This window comes from Pecten maximus, chromosome 12, assembly GCF_902652985.1.
Source record: "Pecten maximus chromosome 12, xPecMax1.1, whole genome shotgun sequence".
NCBI lineage: Eukaryota > Metazoa > Mollusca > Bivalvia > Pectinida > Pectinidae > Pecten > Pecten maximus.
The window spans coordinates 31,405,073-31,430,207 of record NC_047026.1 but is presented as its reverse complement, the minus strand read 5'-3'; the positions used below and the strand labels follow the sequence as shown (position 1 = coordinate 31,430,207).

The following is a 25,135-nucleotide window of genomic DNA, read 5'->3' as shown; positions in this document are numbered from 1 at the left end:
CTAGTGCACTACGATGTTAACTCCGGTGCACTACGATGTGAACTCAAGTGCACTACGATGTAAACTCAGGTGCACTACGATGTTAACTGGAGTTAACTTTTGTAGTGCACTGAAGTGCACTAGACTACCAAGTTTAGTTTGCTCCCAACTGTATGTATATGATAGCATTAGTGTAATGTAGACAGATGTAACTATGATATAAACTTGCTCTACCGACATATGTATATGATATCATTAGTGTAATGTAGACATATGTATAGGATAGCATTCGTGTAATGTAGACAGATGTAACTATGGCATAAACTCTCTCTACTGACATATTGTATAGGATAGCATTAGTGTAATGTAGACACGTGTATAGGATAGCATTAGTGTAATGTAGACAGATGTTACTATGATATAAACTCACTCTACTGACATATGTATAGGATAACATTAGGACTGAAGACATATATTAACATCAACTCGATCTCCATATGTATAGGATAAGTCAATGGAATGAACACAAACACAAAATCCTACACACTTTCGATTTACCTAAACATTAACGATTATTAACGATTCTCATTAAATTGGGAAATGTATGGATTTGTTTTAATTATTGACCAAATATTCACAATATCTCTGCTCTCCAGTCGATTGTGATTCACATAAATAGTCACATAATTCCTTTTATGCATCTACACACTTACAGGAAACAACTCAACAACTGTATTGAATGAATAAGGCCACCCTCACAGAGGGTTAAAAAAAAACATTTATTAATTACGAAAAAGTAATAATACAGGATTATGAGCTGAATTACTCGTATATACCAAATACATATGTAAAATATCACTTTGATCAAACATTAAATAAAAAGCGAATGTGGGGTTAACCAAATAAAAACCGCCAAATGATTATGACATAACACAATAACACAACTCATATACCAAATACACCTAAAATATCACTTTGATAAGATATTAAATAATAAGTCAAAGGGAGGCAGAAGGTGGGAGTTCTAAATTTAAGTATTTTTTCTTGGCTAAATGTTGGACACTCAAAAGCTGATGCTGCAAATTTTAGAGATGGCTGCATAATGATGAGGATGGCCGCAGGGTCTTGGGACCTGATAAATCAGGGGCCCATTGGTCTAACGCCAAGGGACATAACTACCATGAAATAAATGGGCAATAAATTAATTATATCAAGGGGCATAACCCTCACGAAACCTCAAGGAATAAAAATGTAAAATATGAAATTATTCTTGTATAGTGTTTCCTATGCATAAAGTAAGTTTGGTCAAACATAAAATAATAAGCCATGTGGGGTTAGCCCCCAAAAAGATATTGAAATGTCTTCCCTACAGAAGGCAAAATATGTTTATATCTCAACTTGAAATCAAAAATAAATCCTCTGCAGTTTACTACAGGCATCAAAGTTTCTTTGAATTATCTAACGCCAATAAGAGATATCTTTGAAGAAAAAGAGGGCCTACCCAGAACTGTGAAGGTACCCGTCCATTAAAACTACCAGACTACAAACAAGAAACAGGTAGCTCAACAATTCATAACAAACAAAAATGTACAACAAACACTCAATGTTCTGTGGGGAAGACATTTCAATGTGGCGGTTTTTATTTGGTTAACCCCACATTGGCTTATTATTTTATGTTTTATCAAAGTGATATTTTTATATATGTATTTGGTATATATGAGTAAGTTCATTTCATGATCTTGTAGTATCAATTTTTCGTAATTAATAAATGATTTGTCACCCTCTGTATTTCTTTTATGGAAAACTTTTAGAGCAGAAATTCAATGTGTGGTAGCCTAAAACTTTAGGTAATTGAGACCAACCCATGTCATGTCGTCACACTATACCGCGGTTGGATGCCGCAGGGAATTTTTTAGACGGATGTTTCAGCATTTTTTTCAGACTCTGTCCTTCTAGAACTGCTTGTTGCATTCTTTTCATGTTTTCATTGAAATTATTTACAATAAAGCTTAATTTCATATTTGAAAGGAAATCCGTTTTATGTTTATTAAAAGTAGAAACATGTTTCATGTCTATATTTGCAAATTTCTGCTTATTCTGGAAATCGTTTACTCTTTGTATCATGTCTGCAGAAAAGCTGAAATGAGGTAAAATCTTTCTTAAAATATCAGAAACAATGTCTGTGGTAACCATGGGAGTATTTAACACAAGGAATTCTACCTTTAGCATGTAATACAGGCGTTGGTCAAGATGACCGGTGTTTAGTATTACCATTGCCTTTTCTTTCAACTGTTTGTCAACATCGTCATCAAAGAAGCGGACTGGTTGGTTAACACGTGGTTTGATTGTCCACATCCGAAAGGGTTTGTCGTTCGGGTCAATAGTCGCTAGAATACTCGTATACAGACGTTTCTGGACAGTCTGCAGCACCTTATACTTAATAGTATTAAGTCCATCCCCTTTCCATCGGTTACTGCCCATCTCTAGGAGTCGATGCCTACAACATAATAGTGCATTTCTAACAAAATAAGACGACAAATGAGGATCCAAGGCAATTTAGGCTATGGAACAGCAGGAATAGTGCTGTTGTTATTCAGTGTCAATTTCATTCTGTTGTAAATAATATGTGCTCTGGTGCTGTTCGCGTTAGATTGTAAGTTGATAGTCTATTGTTCAATAATGTCATTTCCATCGACTGTCACGGTAACCGGAATAAATTTGGCGCACTCAAATGTTAGAGCAAATCCGAATTTTTAAAAAGGTTAATACAGTGATGAATAGGTACAACAACAATACTTGCCATAGAAACATTATGCAGAAACTGCAATAAGCGCAATCATAATTTAGCGGAATGCTTCCAGCTCCAAAGTTACTAAAATATGATTACCGCTTAATTTATGTACGTTTGAAGTAACTGGTTACAATATCCGATGATCACTTTTATAAATGTTTATTCAAAACGTTGCATTGAAAATTGCTAAATTGAAATATCATATCATATCACTACTAAAAACTGTCGTAGATTCCGTGTTTGCCTTGGAGACACTGATATAACTAATTAAGAATTTTAGTGATATATTGGGCATCAATGAAAATGAGTACAACCACTATTCCTGCACGTCTCCTTTCCTTACCTGTCTTCGTTCTTCTCATCCTGATGATGAGGCAACATCTGGTAGGCGCTCACGTCAGAAGTAAACCTAGTCACTGCTAGACCCACCGCCCGAATCCTTTAGAATAAACAGTAAACATGTAAAGTATACAGGGACTTATTAGTACTGGGCACCATTATTATATTGTCGCAAGATTCCAACCTCGTTCGATGTACTACCGTACTTATGAAACTAATTAACTTCATTCAATCAAAAAATGTTTTGTTATGTCTCTGCTTTTTGTTCCAGAAATGTTCTACTTGCAAATTATTTATGACGGTGGAACACTTTTCGTGTCAGGCTATTGTTTCTGGCATCATTATTATTTTTTTGACAAATCCAGGTTAATCATGGTTAATGACATCATTTCAATCTCTATCAGGGCTCCATATACTAATGTGAAACCTGTAGAGGTAATATGAAATTATTGTTGACCAATCAAATGCCATGTATCATCTCGAATGCTTTCGAATAGAGTTTTAGTACGACCTAAGGTGGGTACTCAGATTTTGTTAGTTCATTAAAAAAAATTGTTTTATACACATACCTCAGTATATAATCAATGAAGGCTTACCTTTCATACATATCATCGTCTTCACCGCCCCATCCAAAATACTTGTTAGAGTAGCCATTCACTGCTTCAAAATGTTCCTTCCGCATTGCCGTTACCCCTCCGAACAGTTTCACATATGGTAATCTATCGTAAATAGTAATGCACAGGGTAAAATAATACACAAGGTAAAATAAATTGTAAAGTAACAGAGTTTTGGGTTCATAGTAACGTTCAAAACGTATAATTTCATAGAGGTCACAAACATAATATAATCTCATCGACACATTTTTACATAAATACTGCCATTAAAATCAGGGTAAGTATTTTCCATTTATCAATTATGCGATATTCGTTAAATGGCAACCTCTTTAATTAATATGATTGATGTACGTAACATAAAAGCGATCAAGGGAAAGGAAACTTCGCTTTATGTTTTAGAAGGCGACTTATTATTGACTTTCCCTGTGCAGGATCGTTTCTGCCGATGTTTACTGCGGATAATGTAGAACCTTCCTTTATATCACTGCATGGTATCGTAAGAGGTGAGTATATTCTTTATCGTCGACTTTGACGACATTAACTCCACCAATGCAGCCCAAGTTGGACCTCTTATATATCTATAAATTTGCCCTTTTTCCTATCTAGCATTTTGTTTCCTTCTCCTCATGTTCACATAGAGTCCTTGTTTTTTGAGAGCCGCACTATATCTTTTTATTATCAATATGAAGTTATTTTTGCAATATACATGCAGGAAAAATGATTGTAAGTCACCACCATATGGCCCGGAACAGCAATATTATTTAGACTCCGACCCCTTTCCATTCAGTCTAATTAGTGTGTTTATAATTGTGGTGAAATTAATATTTTCCATGAAAAGCCAAGTACATGTATAAAGAAAGGATAGTGTTACTCACTCGTAGTCGAATTTGTCGATGGCTACAGACATGTGTCTGGGATTATCTGGACATGAGTACATGTTATTATCATTTTCCGGGATAAGGTCCACGTCATGGAAGATAAAGCAATGGTAGCCATGCTTCTTTGCCACCTCAAGAAATCCTATGTTCATAACCACTGCTTTGTTGAATTTAACAGACGACTCCTTTGAAATGAACAATGAACAAGAACTATACCTGATCGTTGTCATTAACAATACTATGATATCAACAATGTAAACTCCAAATAGAAAGAACAATAAGAGAAAAACAGCATATAAACGAAATCGCAATTCTTGAAAAATATCATCTTGCATGGATACCCTAAAAGGTACAAGAAAGTTAACACCAAAAGTTCCAGGAAGGTTAGCGTTTTGCGAATCTATGACAAATCATGTATGCACAAACGTCCATTGTTATCTACAAGGAACGTGATACCATGATGGAGTTTGCTAGTCTTGAACAAATTATGTATACAAAGACTATGGATGTTGTATATAGGTATCACAAGAATTTATATATGAATTTAACAATTATTCCAACTTTACAGAAAACGACATCAATAATCAGTTCAATGAAGTTTTGATAGGGAAAACTTGGAGGCCGATTTAAATGAATAAATAAATAAAACTATTCCACCACATGGACGATAAAGATAAAGTGTAAAGATACCGAAGGTAAGAGTTCATATTCAATTATTCTAACATGAGGTCTTCGTACGAGAAGTGAGACTATAATATCAGTGAGCTATGGTTTATGGCGATAAAGTTGTAATGTTGGTCCATTCGCAAGTAATATATATAATTCAAACAACACCTTATATGAGAACACCATATCTTTACCAATTCGATGACAAAAATGCCATAATCAAGCTGCTGCTTCTGAAGCAAAGGATGGAGGTTGTTAAGAAGTATCTTTAAATGTGTGGCCCGGTTTCGGTATGGAATTATTATCGCCACTTTGCTTCGTGCAGCACATGAAGCAGGTTGGTATATTCCACCAAACTTCACCTCAGGTAATCTCAAAGCTAGGTCTGTCTCGTTATAATCCGTCGTATCCACCGATAGTTTCCCATCTAAAAATAAGATAGATTAAGAGGAAGTCTTATGCTAAACGAGAAAGTCACATTAATACATTATTATATTGCCACTTTTTGAATCATTTGCATTTCGGATACATAGACATACAAAACATTAACCAGACCCGTAGAACATACTTGTAGAACATGATAGTAATTTTCTACAAAACTGTTCAGCTAATAGTTATCTTGATATATATTCTGATACATTCTTCGACAGGTACTTGCTCTGAACAAAACCATTCCTCTTACATAACTATACAGACAACAATGACAAATACTCGTTTTGACGTACATCAATCAAAAGTAATATTATCCTAATCTAAATTGTTTCTTCTAGCTCCGTCGATGAGTATCGATCTGCCATTCCAGAATATATATTTCAAACTATGCAATTTCATCAATGTTTGTATATACATGTAGTCTTAGTAAAAAAAATTCACATGACATTTACTCGTTGTTTAGGCTTGCAAATACACTAAAAGATGCAGTGTAGTGTTCAAGCAAAACATCTATAGGGTCACTGTTTACAACAGTGTTATTGAACATGACAACAATTCTAGGCAGTTTTTGAAAATCTAAATAAAGCTTCTATAATACAAACGGTTAACTACGTTCAACATTTTACCGGGATGTAATTAATATGCAAACACTAAATATAAAACAAAGAATATGACAATGGGTTTTCCATGGAAGTCCATGTTTGTATTTCAATCGCGTTACGTTTTAAATGGATTTTGTTTTGAAGTTATGACAACTTGTAATGATATACACCAAAATCGTTACACCTGAACGCAAAAATGTATACTGACAGGTTGTGATATATATTTGGGTATTTTTGAATTTAGAAATGTAAACGTTATTTATTTTAAATAAATAAGCCACGTTTTGGTGAAAGGCCAGTGTGTTACAACTGTGTCAACCGGCCAATATGGCGAAGAATATACCCAACTAACTTAAATACAAACTGGTCGTCTCTTTTGTTATTCTGACTCAATGTAAAGGTTATATCCATGTATTAAGATCTTCCTACATTGTAAAGAAAAGTCGTTAAGCTGACGTGTTGACATCAGAAACAAAAAGCATATGAGTGAAGATTTGAATAAAAAACTGTTTTGAGTTTATCTATCTTTGTTGTAAATAATCATTCATCCCCATGGAAATAAGACGGGGAATCTCAACTATCGGTGTAAGATACTTAAGATGGCAAACAGCAAATCTTCCACTCTCGGAAGGGGATTCCGCGGTCTCCTCCCAAGTGGATGAAATATTCTATTAATTCCAACCCTAGTAATCACGGGAACACCCTGTGAAGTATGTGAGAAATGACAACATTATCTGCGAGTAAGTTAAAATACTACCAACCAATGATTTAGTATTGAAATGCTGGAACAAAAGTCTATGTATTGTGACTACGAGTGGCAAATGTTTATAACGAACGTACTGATTGTTGTCTCTCGTTATGACAGGATATGAAACTTTGTTGATAGATAGGTATGACGGTTTGGTAGCATGACTTACTCAGACCAGGTGGAATCAGGGGACATGGAGGGAGATCCGACATGGTGTAGTTTAATTGCAGACTAGTTGAGCTATTGTTCGATGCCAGTTTGATGGTGTTGTTATACGAGGTAAAGTTGACGGAGCTGATATGTGTTGCCTCTCTGACGGAGCTGATATGTGTTGCCTCTCTGACGGAGTTGATATCCAAGGCCTCTGAGTTATTATTTGATGCCTTATTTCCATGGTGCCATAACTCTCGTAGAGGCATTCTGCTAGTGCTTTGTAACGCTGGCGTCTTCCGTTGACTAGTTGTATATTGGATGAACACAAGAACTAATGCTGCTTCACATAGTAGAACTGTTAACAGTCTTTTCCAAAATATCCCTGCACTAACATTGACCCAACTCTTGATGCACCTAACGCACATTTTGAGGGTGTGCTTTTATCGTATCATTTCACATTAATCAGAAATCACTTTGCCTGTTATGTATCGGTCCACCTCACTGTGTATTACATAATTCTTCATCGTCACTGTTCCGAATCACTGATAACTGTCTTATTAGTTTGGTGCCGTTTCCCATTACTGCCTTCAGACCGTCAATCTGAAAGAACAAAACACATTTGAAGTAAATTGGGTAGGTATCACAAAAATCATGTGTCTGATGTAACATTAGGTAGGTATCTCGACATCGCAAACATCCGGTATCACTTTAAATCTTTAGGCAAGTACAGGATGAACTAGCCTATAAAGGGTATTATGACAGCTGCAAGCCCGGTCTTCAATAACACCCCAATTTTTGTTGTAGACAGATTTAGAACACAACCTTGCTGATTAAATCAAATGTCCCTTCTATTTTCTTTCAATGATTAGAACATAATAAAACATCATATATATATAGTAAATCAGGTAAAGGAAGTTGGAGTAGCTAAGCAAGGATGGCCATTATATCCGGTTGCCATAAATAATTTTATTTATGAAGAGGGATTCCCCATTTGCGATGGAACATGTTGAATGCGATCTGTGATTGCCGATTTATAGATTAATGACACGGAGTGTTTCCGCTCCAATACCTACGAGCTTGGGTTGTCGCTTTTTCTGTTATTCACACAAATGAGTTTCCAAATCTTAATATCCTCCAATCTTTTCCGATACACAATGCTTCTCAATTTTTGTCAATTTAGTCCACGACGTTTTTCTTATGTGTTCAGGATATATCCTCAATATACTTTCGAATATCCCTTTATGTAGGGCTTTTTGCCATTTCATCCTAATCTTTTCCATGATAACCCCTCTCGTTTTTATGGTATGGAGTGTGTGCTCGTCCGTCCGGTCAAGTTGGTTTTGGTTTGACGTTTATATATACAGAAAAAAAACTATTTAATGTTCTAATAAAAATTGCACTCATATACTGCTTGCTGTAATCTACATAGGAATAATGTTCGTACTCATAATCATCTTGGTTTAGTATTTAACAATCATGAAAAAGCTTATAAAAGAATAAATATTCTCCGAATGGTAAAATATAAAATTGACAGACACTCATTGCTTCTAATTTATACAACATTCATTCGCCCTATATTAGAATATGCCGACGTAGTTTGGCCAAATTGTACTGAAAGAGAGTGTGAGCTGCTAGAGTCGATGCAACTCGAGGCTATACGCATCATTACTGGTTTGAGACGGGGAACAAGTCATGCTATTTTGTACAGAGAATCTGGTCTTATTCTACTTTCTAAGCGTCGACATCTTCATCAACATATTCTGTTTTATAAGATTTTTAATAAATTATGCCCTGCTCATTTTAGTGAATCTATTTTACCTTATATGAACACAAATAATATTGCTTACCCATTACGTCATAATAGACTTTTTGATGTGCCTCAGGCTAGAACAAACCTTTATAATACAAGCTTTTCCCCTAAAATCATGTCTGAATGGAACAATCCAACTTGTCTGTTTCCCTCAATGTCCTCTTTAAATACATTAAAGCGTGAATTCTTACAACATCTTGACTTAGATCGTGATACACAATGTACTACTATTTTTAAAAACGGTGGAGATCGAAACATTAATATAATTTTATGTCTGTTAAGAAATTCTGTGAGTAATCTAAATGCAGATTTATTTAATTCTCATTTAAAAGATACCCCTGCCTGCAACTGTGGCTATCCAGTTGAAGATTGTTCTCACTTCTTTCTAAACTGTCCTCTTTATAAAATTGAAAGGCAATCCCTTTTCAACTCTGTAGCTGCTCTGAGTGATTATATGTTGCAGAATACACAATTATTTTTATTTGGTTCTTTTGATGTGGATATTATTTTAAACAAATCCGTTCTTGACTTGGTTCAGAGATTCATTGTCGATACCAGACGATTTTCTTGACTCAATACTGGAAATTGTAAATTTATCATAACTGTTTTTTCTTCACTTTTATGAATATAGCACAGGCTATTGATTGTGAATGGACTGTTTTTTGTCTGTTGCTATTTTTTTAAGTGATTACAAAGTATGATCAGTCAATATCATAATGCAATTTCCCGCTTGAATTTAGTAATATACATGTATTGGAATCTCTTTGCAGTTATACACACACATACATACAATACTAGACAGACTGACAGACAGACACAGAAAAAAAGTAAAGATAGTGAAGACTTAGTCAAAAAGGAAAAAAAAAAAGAAATTGTTGAGAAAAAGAACAAATATGCAACAGAAACAGATGGAGAAATAGGGTGGGAGGTAGGCTAGGAGAGTTGTTTGACCATGTCAAGGTTGACTTTTATATATATACTGTAACAACTACAACTGTACTACAGAGACATATTACAAGAACAAATTGGTAGAATTAAAAATATATATGGTGGGGAAAAAAAAAAAAAAAGGGAAAAAAAAAAAAATTCTTAAGACAAATTTATTAATTTTTGCCACTTACTCCACTCTAAATCAAACCTTTCCTTGGCTGATACACCTTTACCAGTAGCAATATATTTTTGAACTCTGAAGTGATCCTTAATGGTATTAATTAATGAGTCTATATGTAATGAATTATGGAAGCACCTCATTCTGTAAATGTACTGTTTTACTTTGCAGTTATTAGTTATAGCATTCATATTTATTTTTGGTATGTACATTATGTTGTATATATATATCATCAGGAGAGGGCTTTTATAGGCTTGTCCTGTTGCCCAATTCCCTTTGTCTGTACCATTTCGACAATAAAATATTCTGAAATCAAATAGGAATAAAATAGACCCGGAGAAAATTCACGTGGTCAGGCAGGGAACCCCATACATTTTCATGTCTGATCGAGGAATCGAATTCCGTTTGTCTGGATGAAAGACAAGTGCGTTACCAATATGCCATACGATCACCCTAGCTTAGATAACTTTTGTCAGGGATAATGTCTTTATTCCCGATTTAATTATGTTATTTCTTTTGTTGCTGTCAATGCCCAGTTTCCCCGCTCACTGGGTCGCGACACGTATATGATTTGATTCATAAAAAAATCATTCTAATGAGGAGCTGTCAAGCAGTGAACTGTAAGAATAGACATCTTGTATTGTTTTTCTGTTAAAATTGGCTAATATATATTCCATAGTTACAACATTTGTCTGAAAAACTGAAAAATGTCTTTGTTGTACATGAAGTTATTCCTTATATAACACATTTATGAGCATTAGTTTGGGATAGTGAACTATGACCTCATCTTTAGGTAAATCAAGTTTGGTATTAGCATTCTGTCATCTTGTATGGCGGCTGTAGTCGATGACTAAGAAGATGCCTACTCTCCCAGAACACCAGGTCTTATTCTTCCTGTACATTCTCAATGGTCTCCATTCAAATCTATATCTTTGTTCATATTCTTTTTATCGATTTTGAGTAAGAATTACGGTTTCCTTATTATGTCGGTAATCTCTGTTATTTTTGTGTCATAGTTACTATTTCGTTATTATGTCGATATTCTCTGTTATTTTTGTGTTATAGTTACGGTTTCCTTATTATGTCGGTATTCTCTGTTATTTTTGTGTTATAGTTACTGTTTCGTTATTATGTCGGTATTCTCTGTTGTTTTTAACCACATTTGACATGACATATAACTTAAGCAAATAAATCCTCCATAAATAATATTGATGTAGGGAAGAAAATATAACTTATGATGTATATATTTTTTTTCATATTCTGAACAGTATTACTGTTTTTAGTGTTTATGATTACTGACTTAAATAGATATAACCTTTAGGTCCGTCATCAAAATGGCCGAACAAAAAAATGCAGTACCTTCCGTCTTTTTCTTGATAATCATCGTATGCAGAAGTTCTGATACGGAAAAAACCCAATATGATCCTAATGCAGCCGCGCTTGGGATATTGCCACGTGTACATCAATCATGAGACATTTTCTATGTAACAACCTGTCCATATCTGGCCATAGCTGTTGATTGAAGGTTAACAGTTCAATACCAAACGAAACCAAATTATAAATCTCCATCAACGTTATCATATCAATACCTATCTACAAACTATGTAGTCATACTATCTCTCTTAAATCACCTATAGGACAACCTTATCAACCCTATAATATGAACGGCAAATCAATTATTCCTGCGTTACAAAATGAAAGTAAAATCCTAGCAATTCTAAGACAATACCTACAAAACTCTAGTTATTACCAAGGTAAATTATTCTCTCATCCATAAAACACCTGCAAAATCAACAGGACAGAAAAAAGGCGATGTCGAGAAGTCATATGTATTGATAAGAACTATCTTAATACCAGCTCTGGTACGGACATGAGACGGTTTATACTAGTCCGTGTACACCACTAAGACTTCAACCCTGACTTCTAGTAGTTCACAATCACGTCGCTTTCCATCCAGAAAAACTCTCATCCCTGTAGACTTGAGCGTGATTAAGCAAGTAGACCATAATTATATTCCTTTAAACACAACAATGCACGCATTGCTATAAATACGTTCTCTATCTAAAAACTACCACAATGGAACTTGCTTCTTCAGTCTTTCGTTTCTGTTGACACTCTCGGACACTCTCGACGTCTTCAAATCTACTGACACGTTGGCCTTTCTATCACAACTCTTAATTAAATACTCATTTGTTTTACATTTTAATCATCAATTATGTATATAACCGACACCCTTATATTCCGAATGCCCTTTAGTCCGAAGCTCCCAAAGTCCGAAAATAGGTAAATATTGATCCATGTTGTATGTTTTAGGAGCTCTGTAGCTATGGGAGCATTCAACTTTTTTAGCATTTCCATACGTTTATCTGACGTGATGAGAACGCTAGAACATAATCAGAATTGATCTAGTGATGTTTTTTTTATCAGTATGTGAACATTTGAGAGTATAGTAGCTTTTGTCTAGAAACAAAGTTCCAAAAATATGTATATTCAGATATGTATGAATGATCTTGGAATTGACAAAACAAGCATATTCTTTTTAGAAGTTAAATTGATCGAGTCAATTATTCTTCATCAGAATTGCAAGTAATGGTAGCCCTACCCCGAAATTTTGTAGCATAAAATACCCCATTTTCACTATTTGTTGCTAAATTAAGCGCTTGATATAAACAGTTCTGCTGACAAACTTTTCAAGGTATTTTGTAGATCAAATGGGAAAAGTTTTTTTTTCTTTCTAAGAGTGATACAAACATGTAGGGTCAGTGTGCTTCCTTTTTTGTCCTGAACTAATATTTGTTATTTTTCAGGATTTTAGGAAGATCATTTTAAGTGCTCCAGTAACATTAAAATGTGCAAATAAAATACAAAACCTGTGTAATGTCCCACTTTGTTGTTCACTATTTTCATTGCATTGAACATTACAAAGCTTTACAGCAAAAATGGATTTGAAATATTCAAAATCCAGACGCAAAGATGGTTTTAGTGAAAACAGTGAATTCGAAAAATGTGAGCCTCGCACAAAATTCAAGAAACAGAACTTTTCAAAATTACCATCAAATGGACCAATGTTTGAAATTCTTCTAAAAACAAATCTTCTTACATTAGAAGTCTGAAATTTTTCAAATACCGTCTTGCTTAAAATTGCCATTTTGTTTCGTTATACATTACAAAAACCTTTTTTTTTGCAATATCAAAACGGGACTTCAACATGACTGAAATATCAGAAGAGCAGATAATCAAAGACGCCACTGGAGTTAGAAGAACAACAATGTAAAGTATGTTATAACGGCAACAGCCTACATGCAAAACGGATTAAAATATCGAAATGATGAGAAAATCGGATGCATTGTGGTTTTGCGGTCCCTGTCGGGTGGTCGTAGAAAAAGACAAAATTAATCGATAAGGAGAAAGAATACAGGTGTAAAGCTATCATCAAACTCGAAACAAATATGTGGTTTTAAAGGTCAGCTATATTATATAGTCAAGGAGGAAATCGCAAAACCAAAAGTCAAAGGAGCCAATGCCCCAAGCAGGGACTAGATCATATCAAAATTAGGAAAAAGGAAAGGCGAGAGAATAATTTAATGGTATTAGGAACTGCAAAGCAACAAGAAGGCAGGGCAAGATTGGAAGCGGATAAGTCAACAATACAGAAAATTTAGGGGGTATGCGGAATAACCGAGGGCGACATTTAACAATTGTTTCACGAATAGGAAAACGAATTCTTGAACGAAGAGAGCGCTTTTTGGAACTATCCGCAATCTCCAAAATAGCCAGCATTACTCGGAGAAAAGGAAAAGCAGATATCCGAAGAAGTTAGACGACGGGAAGGTGAAAAAGCCAAAAGAGATTATATTTTGCGTTCGTGGTCCACCCTGGAATCGATACATTGCGCGCCTGCATAAACAACCTACTAATGGACATCGATTTTAGTAATTATGTAAAAACTGCAAATGTTAACAAACATGCATAATTAATCACTATCAAATTTTGAATGCAGTTTTTTTTTTATCTGAAAACGCTAAAATTGCGTTGACCAGGCCATTCAGAATCGCACCGTCTTGTCAAACGTAACGTTTGCAAGGACACAACATAGAAGATTATACTTCTGATCTCCTCCCTTTTTGACACAAGATGTTTTTCTTTTCGGTATCTAATTCCATTTTCTCGTATAAATATATTCTGCCATAATCGTGATACACATGTTATACTCAACGGGAATTATTTCATACATGCATATCACTTTTTATCCACTCTACAATATTACCTATTTTCGGACTATCGGGCTTTCAGACTATCGGCCTTCGGACTTTAGGGCCTTCGGACTATTGGGCCTACGAACACTTGGAACTTTGGACTATCGGGCTCGCGGACTATTAGGCCTTAGGATTAATGGGCCTTCGGACTATAGTGTATTCAGAATATAATGCAGTCAGTTTTTATGTGACCAACTAAAAAGCAAGTTTTATCTACCTTTTAAAGCTGTACGTTCTGCTACGGTGCATGTCAACTTACAAAATATTGATTTGAAAAGTAAATTCTGAATGAAAAACTTCACCTGCAGTTTATGAGTGCGTGTTGCATTCAGTAGTATATAGAAAAGTAAATGTTACCAGATACAAATAATGATTGCTCCCTCAAAGTTCCCTTGAATACACATCCCCTGACACACAGGGGCTTGGCCGTAGCCAATTCCATATTACATCACCGAGCTTACCGTCTTCAAAAAGAACGGCCATCTTTCCCTAACCTTTCGTGACTTTGTTTATGTCGTCACAGTGGTCGTACAGCCAAGAAGCGTTCCGAATGAAGGGAAAGATGGCCGTTCTTTTTGAAGACGGTAAGCTCGGTGATGTAATATGGAATTGGATACGGCACATGGCGGATAACATAACCAACCGACATCCTATATAGACATAGTTATGGTTACTGTATACCGCTGCAAGCGTCGATTTTTCGATTTCTGAATGGTTATTGAGGTACCCATTAGAGGCCAGGCGACTATTCAACCGGACAGGGAGATTCCGACCTAGCCATTTCAGCATTTATTTCCGAATTCGTCAGGTCATAACTTGGATAATACTTGGCCAATTTTGTTCATCGAACACTCATTGGAAAGATAAAACATTTCCCTTAAGGTAATGTATGTGTCACTAAGATTTTTGACCCGCAGAATACGACAAATTATTTTTTTTTTAAATACGTTGGTCTTTCCCCTCTTTGTAGTTACTACCCTTGATACTATATACATATATATATAGACTATCATTTGGAAAATCGTGCCAAGCCCCTGTGCCCTGACACATCCGTTTACGATTTGCTTCATAACACACACCTGGGCAATGTATGTGTTCTGAAGCAGCCTGCTTAATTTAGCATGTAAATGTATTGTATTAGAATTGGATCATCATATCGGTAACTACATACTTACCTTACCCTCAGTAAACCAAAGATATAATGGGATAGTGTACCAGACCTGACACACCTGTGTAACATGTACAGGAGATACTTCCTCACCACGCCGAGAACGTCATTACGGTCTGTTTTTTCCAGAAGTCATGCGCAATTGAACAAAAATAGTCAGTCAGTGACATTTAAGTGCCCTAGCACTGGCGATTCTCTATATCTAGATATAAATAGCTACTGTCACAGTAATCGGGTGTGTTTCAGACGAATATTTTGAAGTCATTAACAAATAACAGCGTTGTTAACAACAGTGTATAAAAACACAGATTGTGTACAGGTGCGTAACAGATGTATTCCAGGAAGAGAGCTCATTCGGGTCGTGAAAAGACATTAATTATAGAACAAAGCAAAGCAGAATCGCTGTGGAACCACACCCGTCGAGTGTTTCATCCCAGTACCGAACAATAACAGAAGATGGTGAAAGGCCTAGATATAGAATCTAGGGTGGTTTACACTATATCTTCTGTTTAGGAGAGTAATGATGGGCCCAGATACATAATCTAGGGTAGTTTATACTATATCTTCTGTTTAGGAGAGTAATGATGGGCCCAGATACATAATCTAGTGTAGTTTATACTATATCCTCTGTTTAGGAGAGTAATGATGGGCCCAGATACAGAATCTAGGGTAGTTTATACTTTATCTTCTGTTTAGGAGAGTAATGATGGGCCCAGATACAGAATCTAGGGTAGTTTATACTATATCCTCTGTTTAGGAGAGTAATGATGGGCCCAGATACAGAATCTAGGGTAGTTTATACTATATATTCTGTTTAGGGGACTAATGATGGGCCCAGATACAGAATCTAGGGTAGTTTATACTATATCCTCTGTTAGGAGACTAATAAAGGATCTAGATACAGAATCTAAGGTGGTTGATACTATATCCTCTGTTAGGGGACTAATAAAGGAGGTAGATACATAATCTAGTGTAGTTTATACTATATCTTCTATTAGGAGACTAATTATGGGCCCAGATAGAGAATTTAGGGTAGTTTATACTATATATTCTGTTTAGGAGAGTAATGATGGACCCAGATACATAATCTAGGGTAGTTTATACTATATCTTCTGTTTAGGAGAGTAATGATGGGCCCAGATACAGAATCTAGGGTAGTTGATACTATATCTTCTGTTTCGGAGAGTAATGATTGACCCAGATACAGAATCTAGGGTAGTTGATACTATATCTTCTGTTTAGGAGAGTAATGATGGGCCCAGATACAGAATCTAGGGTAGTTTATACTATATATTCTGTTTAGGAGAGTAATGATGGGCCCAGATACATAATCTAGGGTAGTTTATACTATATCCTCTGTTTAGGAGAGTAATGATGGGCCCAGATACATAATCTAGTGTAGTTTATACTATATCCTCTGTTTAGGAGAGTAATGATGGGCCCAGATACAGAATCTAGGGTAGTTGATACTATATCTTCTGTTTAGGAGAGTAATGGTGGTCCCAGATACAGAATCTAGGGTAGTTGATTCTATATCTTCTGTTTAGGAGAGTAATGGTGGTCCCAGATACAGAATCTAGGGTAGTTGATACTATATCTTCTGTTTAGGAGAGTAATGGTGGTCCCAGATACAGAATCTAGGGTAGTTGATTCTATATCTTGTGTTTAGGAGAGTAATGATGGTCCCAGATACAGAATCTAGTGTAGTTTATACTATATATTCTGTTTAGGAGAGTAATGATGGGCCTAGATACATAATCTAGTGTAGTTTATACTATATATTCTGTTTAGGAGAGTAATGATGGGCCCAGATACAGAATCTAGTGTAGTTTATACTATATATTCTGTTTAGGAGAGTAATGATGGGCCTAGATACAGAATCTAGGGTAGTTTATACTATATCTTCTGTTTAGGAGACAAATGAAGGGTCTGGATACAGAATCTGAAGAAGTTCACACTATATATTCCGTTTAATGTAAATTGAAGCAGTATAAAGTAATACAATTGTCTTTTCCTACTACATCATACTACTATCATCTTGATTTCATCTTTAATGTCTTTGATACTTTAAACCTGGCAATCTTGCATTGATTTCTTTAGGTTTGTTGCAAAATACTTAAATAATTGGTACATAATCTGAATGTTTAGCTAAATTGATCGAAATGGCATGTGAGCTATGTACTGGTTTTTTTTTGGGGGGGGGGGGGGGGGGAGGAGTACTCGAATAATTGCATTATGTAACAGAGAAAAATATGTATCCCTTGTTCGTATTCAAGCTGAACATGAACTTGAGCTTTAACCATTATTTACGGTGTAATTATCTTGTAGCAGCTGGTCTTCATATGCAATTTCTGATGCCAGAGAATTTTGATATATTTGGAATGAAATATAGCCTTCATTTAATCATGGAAAATATTCATGATGCTTTCTCTCCACATTCTTTAAATATTTCTAACACTTTATCTATACAGCAGTCGTTCCCGTTTCAGTCATACGACATCACATCACAAAGGTTGTCTTATGATGTGGTCAATGTTTATGGTCATCCGGTCTTTGTGTGCTGTTTTACTACATAATCCGTTCACATGATCGCCTATTTTTTTTTAAATTGATTATCGGTATGTAGACAATCTGATGATTTTTCTAACAGATTTTTAGCTTCGTCTTTTTCACAAACAATAAAAGTATGGTATTGACGTTTTTGCGGGATGGATTAATGCATTTCCTTACTTTGTTGTTTACAAATATGTTATTTTTTATGACTTTTCATTATTATATAAATCTGTGCAATTAAGATTTATATTAAGTTGGAAAATAAGTAAATTATTTCCCCGTAGGTGAATATTTTCATTGTAAGCAGGTGTTACGCATCTCTTGAGGAACATAATTCAATTTCGGCTTAATACCAAAACGGATTATTCACACAGTTTAATGACCTAAAGCTGTTTAAAAAGAAATCATACTCAGATTTAAGTCAGTGCCACGTCAGGACTGGATTGTTGTTTACTTCTACCGATGTGATAGTTGTTTCCAGAAGCAAGCTTAAAGAGGTTACACACATGTATGGAATACCTGACCGAAATGGGGTGTCAAAGTATAGTTGTTATTTGTGTGTTTGTAACAATCACATCTTTATATACAGTGGAAGCAGGATATCGTGGACGTTCAAGATGTTACAGACAGTCCGCAGTAAGGTATGGGGACAGTTCTGTCTAATCTTCTCCGAGAACTATTTCTAACCGTAGCATTTCACTGGGGTTTTTTTAATTCTAAAGTAACGCGTCAGATACTGTAGAGAAACCGTTCCGATAATTGATTTCATTAAGTAACCGTTATTGATATTTGTGAGTTTCTGTCTTCATACAGTGTAGTTAATAAGAAATATTGGTCCTGTGATTTCAGCAATCAAATAAATTGACCTTTAAGGGTTCTCCGTCGATATATAAGACTAAATTTCTGATAGGTTAAATAATATTATATTATTTTTAGTAGATAACCTTTTTTACAAAAGACCACTTATATATTATTACAGTCATTCTGTTTAACAAGCTTTAAAAAAATTGCCGACATTTTGCGAACACAACTGAAGAGTATGGATATGATTTGAAACGTTTACTTTAACAACAACAGAAAATTATGAAATGTTGAAGTTGATGAGATGCAAGTAAAATATATATAAAACTGGTAATTGACAAAAGAAGCCGTTACATTTTGCACTAGATCTAATAGAGTGAAAGCGCTAGTGCAAAATCAAAAACATCTTCTTTTGACAATTATCAGTTAATTGTGTTACTATGTTATATATCAAATAATTAGCACAGTGTATCATATGCACTATGTGTTGGTGATCCCAAGATAAAGATTTGAATTTCCTGTCGTAGTTGTAATGTGATGAATATATTATTTATAGACGTAATTCATAGACGTTTTTGCTTAAACATGTTTTGGTATAGATATATCCGATAGGATTTGGACATAAAACCTCAATTGACATTTCTCGAAAAAAATATAAGAATCATTTTAACAAAATCTTTACAAAGGAATACCAAAAATGAATAGATTAAAGACGTTTATATTAAAATGCGATAATTAACAGAGAAATAAATAGCCATTTGCATTAACGTGTTTCTTCTGTATTTCAAGATGCCTGACTAAATCTAATACAGTGAAAATTTAATGTCTTCTTTATCAAATTATGTCCGTTCTTTGTAGGTACATAATTAGGTCAATCAGGTATTATCATGTAGTATAACAGCGTTGAAACACACTCTTTCAGCTTGGACTCGCCCACAAACCATACCATACCCGGTATTTGTAAGAAGGGTAGTATGACCTGGCACTATCCAACAGGAAATATGATCATCCACTTCCAGCCCCGGAACCCCCATAACAGAACTATGTGGGTCTGTGTACAAGAGAGAGCTACGGATGGAATGTTCATTTTCGACATAACGAGAAACACCGAAAGAGGACTTCCAAGCAATGGTGGTATGTCTTGTTTAAACAATGTATATCTAATTATATCTAATTAATAAAATGTATATTTAATTCATATAATGTATATTTAACTAAAACAATGTGTATCTAATCTATACAATGTATATCTAATTTATAAAATGTATATTTAATTCATACAATGTATAGTTAGCTTAAACAATTTGTATCTAATAAATACAATGTATATCTAATTTATAAAATGTATATTTAATTCATACAATGTATAGTTAGCTTAAACAATTTGTATCTAATTGATAAAATGTATATTTAATTGAAGATATCAAGTGTTATCTAATATTATTGTTAAGTTCAATGAGATCAGGTTATTGACACCGACGGCAGGAAAGCTAAGAAACGATTAACGATAAGCTGTATTTTGCCATGCTAATCACCAACGAATTTTCTCAAACAGTATAAATGTGCATTTCATTACTAAAACATTTGTCGTCAAGCTTATTAGCATACCTATAGGTTTATCAATCACAAATGAGGAAAAAAGACGAATGCATGAGAATTTCGAAGATTGATTGAATGTTCTCTTAAGTTGTTAAGTTGCTACGAGGGCTGATTGATAAGTTGTGAGCCTCATATTGAAGGGTTTGAATTTTGTCGGATATATTGTGTTATTTTTCAACATAATCCCCTTCAGTATCTATACACTTTTGCCAGCGGTGTTTAAGGACCTCATTGCCACTTTTATAAAACCCCTTTTCTTGGATGTTCAGAAAGGCATCCACTGCATGTAAGGGTAAAGGTTAGTGTTAGGGTGCCTGAAATAGCTGTTTTCAGTTTTGGAAATAGATGAAAGTTTGATTGAGCGAGATTAGGTGAATAAGGCGGATGCCCAATCAATTTAAAGCCACAATCGTGAATGGCAGCATTGGCAATGACAGACTCTTTCACCCCAACCCATACTCTAACCAATTTTATCCATTTTGCAAAAGCTGCTTGTCTTCTTTAATTTAGAGTGCTACCTCATCGATATTAACCCTGTATAGTCAGAGAATAGTAGGACGTAAACAGAATATCCTTGAGTACCTCCTTCAATATGAGACTCACAGTCAGGCCTCGTAATTCGTGAACGTCTTTATCTATCAACACTAAATTTTAGTTTAACCGAACCTTAAGGTGTTTTTAACGACCCAATGGATCTATAATATCTGGAGAAAACAAATTTTGACCGACGAATAACTCCATAATTCTAATGCTCAAAATCAAATTCCAACAAAATTAAAGCATCACATCATCATAAGAATAGCATGAAAAGACCATCATAATATAACTATCATAACAAACATTATATGATGATAAAATAATTCTATCATAACATAATTATAAAAAGGCCATTTTCAGATTGCTACTAACAATTCATCATGGAAAACAACCTATAAAAAAATGTCGTATTAAAATGTCAGTTTAAAACCTTTACATTTTGAGGTCGGCGATTCGACACAATCACGCCACACTGAACCTGTTCACGGTACCAGTTACATACGTGTACATTGCTAATTGTGCGTGGTTATATGGGTTTTCTGATGTTTGATTTTGTGTCCGCCTAAATTCCGAATGATGTAGTCAACATACCAAGTATACGCTCGCGTCTGTACCATGTCACCAACACACGCTTGGTAAATAGACCCAATACCCATTTTACTAATACAATAATGGAATCGTCGAAACTCGACCAATTTACCATATGTCTATTTGATAATGTACCTTTATAAATTTTACTTATTGGTACATCACAGTTTATTATAATATTGATATTATAAAGTAATATATCTGGTGGCACATCAGAGTTGATTTTAATTTTTATAGATATATAATAATATATCTGTTAGTAAATAAGAAGTAATTTTCATATTTAAACTACATTTGTGTATTGTAATATCTTTGCTTTTATTTCGGTGTTGATTTTTATTTTATATTATATAATAATATGTCTGTTTGTAAATCAGTAGTAATTTTCATATTTATGTTATAAAATATTAAATTTGTTGGAAAATCAGCGGTTATTTTCATATTTAAATTACATTTGTATATTGTAATATCTTCGTTGGTATATCAGAGTTAATTTTCATTTTTATATTACATGTATAATAATAATACGTCTGTTTGTAAATCAGCGGTAATTTTCATATTTAAACTTAATTTGTATATTGTAATATCTTCGTTGGTATATTAGTGTTAATTTTCATTTAATATTGTATGATATCATATCTGTGTGTAAATCAGTGATAATTTTCAAATTTAAACTACATTTGTATGTAATGATATTTTCGTTGGTACATGTATATTAGAGGTAATTTTAATATATATTAAAAATATAATAATATATCTGTTGATAAATAAGCGGTAGTTTTCATATCTTCACTACATTTGTATATAGTAATATATTCGTTGGTACATCAAACTTAATATGTTCCTTGAAATATAGAGCCTATTAGTTATTGCATTATTCAAAGATTATTGTGTATAATAAAACATTGCAAAGAAGTTTGATAATAATTTCATTTGAGAATTGTTTTAACCCGTATCTGACCTAGATTTGTACGGCGGGTGCTGTCGTGACCTAGATTTGTATGGCGGGTGTCGTCGTGACCGAGATCTGTATGGCGGGTGTCGTCGTAACCTAGATCTATATGGCGGGTGTCGTCGTGACCTAGATCTGTATGGCGGGTGTCGTCGTGACCTAGATTTGTATGGCGGGTGTCGTCGTGACCTAGATTTGTATGGCGGGTGTCTGCGTGACCTAGATCTGTATGGCGGGTGTCGTCGTGACTTAGATTTGTATGGCGGGTGTCGTCGTGACATAGATCTGTATGGCAGGTGTCGTCGTGACCTAGATTTGTATGACGGGTGTCGTCGTGACCTAGATTTGTATGGCGGGTGTTGTTGTGACCTAGATATGTATGGCGGGTGTTGTCGTGACCTAGATTTGTATGGCGGGTGTCGTCGTGACCTATATTTGTATGGCGAGTGTTGTTGATGAAGCAGAATACGCTTACTCTTTCGGAACACCTGGTCTTATTGTCCTTTTATTTATTTTTCAGTCTCCACACAACTCAGTATTGACAATTTTGGGTTTGAATTATTGTGAAGTTATCATGTTTAACGAGACAACAGTTTGTACACATATTCTAGTGGTATATAGTTAATCTGGGTTTGTGTCCCGAGAATACTTTTTGACGTAGAATTGTTTCAGGAGACAAAATTCTCAAAGAGTGTATCGGTTTGTTTCAGAACCACATTTTGCAGTTTGCGTGCCAGCAGTTGACGGCCGAGTAGACCTAAAGTGGGTCGCCCCACAGGAACTTCACTATATGGCCAGTTTGCTGTATACAGTGGTTAAGATCCCACGTTAACAGCAATGTCTACAGACAAAATTGATCTTAAATCATTCCTGATGTCATATAATGATGTTGTATTAAACATTTGTCATAGCATGTTCTAGGTACGAGTTGTATTTTCCATGGGTATTAGTTTACAACTAAAAATATATACAAAATCAAGCATGGTCAATGAGATCAATCAGGCCAACACAGATCTACAAATGACCAGTTTGGTGTCTTGACATCATATCTATACACTCTTTAATTTGAAACATTAGAGTTAGTTACATTACATGGAATTTTAAAGATGCTCTGTATGTCTGTATACATTTTATTCTGATTAAAAGCTAAATAAAATTGTTGGTGACATCACCATATCGTTTCGATAAGTCACACGTTTGAGACAAGCACCTGTACCCATGTTTTATAATGTATGCACTAATGGTTTGTAATAATTGTTACACCATCATGCACTCACGTACTACTACACTAACAAAGGAATGTACCAACACAAAGAATCGTACAATCACCACACGTGTGTGTATTCCTCACACAACTGTCACACACACAAAAATCGTGATAATCGTGATCTATAAATACCTGTATATAGTCGTGTTTGTGTAAGGACACCTTGCACGAATTGATCTTTGTCGCTTCTTTCCTGTCACTTCTGAATATCTCCCTCGGCACTACCTTTTTAAAAAAAGCTATGGATTGTGTCCCCGAAAGGTAACTGTGTCACTAAAAATAGTACACTGTACTGATTTTTTCCCTGTTGGACGCTCAGCACTGAAAACCCGGGGTGCCCATCACTGACTCAAGTATAATATTTACATTTTCACTTCGCTCCGCCTCAATGAACATAGTAAACTCAGATCACTTCATTTCCCGTTGAAGATTTTGGGTCGCGTGCTTCTGTTCTGAGAGACGAATCACTTTTTTGCCGGCGTAACCTTTTTCATTTGCACGAGGTTCACTTCCCTTCATCAGTCCATGCAAGCAACAAAATTGACAATCAATCCTTAAATGTATCGGTATCTATGTGCCCGAAACAGCACATTTAAGTAACATCGAGCTACATCTTGTCCCTAAAATGACCAGAATCAAGTAGATATCGACCCATGTTTATTGATAACACATTAAATCATGTTTTAGTCACGTATGTATTACGGTGTGTTACACTACCAAATGTACACATATGTCTGTGAGCGTATGCATAAGTGTGTTACACGTACCAAATGTATTAGAGAACGTACCAAATGTACACATATATCTGTCAGCGTATGTATTAGTGTATACAAAAAGTACACATCTGTGACACACATACCAAACAAAAGGGTATGGTATCATATTATTAATTGAAGTTGTGGCCTTTAATATCAAATGTAAGGACTGAGAAATTGTATTGTTAATTGGGTCACGGGTTATACAGCGATACTTACTTCATAAAGAACAAGTTATTTAAAATTTGTGACCTGGGTACTTTAATTTCCTAAGTAGATTTAAATACCGGATTCACGTTCAGATTGCACGAACACATCAACTCGAACCGGACTAGATCGGAATGCCGATAAATATGAAACTTCCCTTGTACTATCTAGTGTGTTTCGTATCATTATTCCGTTTTGGTTGTCTCCATAGTAATGAAATTTGATTTCTTTCTTGTTCTGGTTTTGTTCAAACGTCTGTTATCCCATGGCTATAGTAATGCCTACTTCATTGTATTTATGTGCTGAAGTCGCCAATCAATACTATAATGAGG

General features: G+C 34.9%; 2 protein-coding genes across 3 annotated transcripts; one reads left to right on the top strand and one right to left on the bottom strand.

The window, feature by feature from the left end:
- Positions 1–24,490, bottom strand: LOC117339207 (beta-1,4-galactosyltransferase 4-like). 2 transcript variants are annotated; one of them, XM_033900675.1, is made up of 7 exons: positions 23,974–24,490; positions 7,219–7,802; positions 5,462–5,694; positions 4,599–4,786; positions 3,706–3,828; positions 3,114–3,209; positions 1–2,476 (listed from the first exon to the last, which is right to left on the bottom strand). In XM_033900675.1, exons 2-7 carry the CDS (start codon positions 7,625–7,627, stop codon positions 1,855–1,857), a joined length of 1,671 nt encoding a protein of 556 aa, XP_033756566.1. In that variant the 5' UTR covers positions 7,628–7,802; positions 23,974–24,490; the 3' UTR covers positions 1–1,854. The 2 variants fall into 2 exon arrangements, with proteins under 2 accessions (XP_033756566.1, XP_033756565.1); XM_033900674.1 differs by lacking the exon at positions 23,974–24,490 and adding an exon at positions 15,552–15,649.
- On the top strand, positions 18,380–23,487 carry LOC117339208. Its single transcript, XM_033900676.1, has 3 exons — positions 18,380–18,738; positions 19,821–20,032; positions 23,285–23,487. Exons 1-3 carry the CDS (start codon positions 18,608–18,610, stop codon positions 23,404–23,406), a joined length of 465 nt encoding a protein of 154 aa, XP_033756567.1. The 5' UTR covers positions 18,380–18,607; the 3' UTR covers positions 23,407–23,487.
- Positions 24,491–25,135: the final 645 nt, after the last annotated feature.

What these genes read in the sequence shown, in the direction of transcription:
- LOC117339207 (XM_033900675.1), bottom strand. Translation starts at nt 7,627, where the DNA reads ATGTGCGTTAGGTGCATCAAGAGTTGGGTCAATGTTAGTGCAGGGATA. An exon ending in CCTGATTCCACCTGGTCTGA is followed by an intron (nt 5,695 to 7,218) that starts GTAAGTCATGCT and finishes TCTTATTTTTAG; the next exon opens with ATGGGAAACTATCGGTGGAT. An exon ending in GCATTTTTGTCATCGAATTG is followed by an intron (nt 4,787 to 5,461) that starts GTAAAGATATGG and finishes TTCATTTCAAAG; the next exon opens with GAGTCGTCTGTTAAATTCAA.
- LOC117339208 (XM_033900676.1), top strand. Translation starts at nt 18,608, where the DNA reads ATGGAATACCTGACCGAAATGGGGTGTCAAAGTATAGTTGTTATTTGT. An exon ending in TACAGACAGTCCGCAGTAAG is followed by an intron (nt 18,739 to 19,820) that starts GTATGGGGACAG and finishes ACACTCTTTCAG; the next exon opens with CTTGGACTCGCCCACAAACC. An exon ending in AGGACTTCCAAGCAATGGTG is followed by an intron (nt 20,033 to 23,284) that starts GTATGTCTTGTT and finishes GGTTTGTTTCAG; the next exon opens with AACCACATTTTGCAGTTTGC.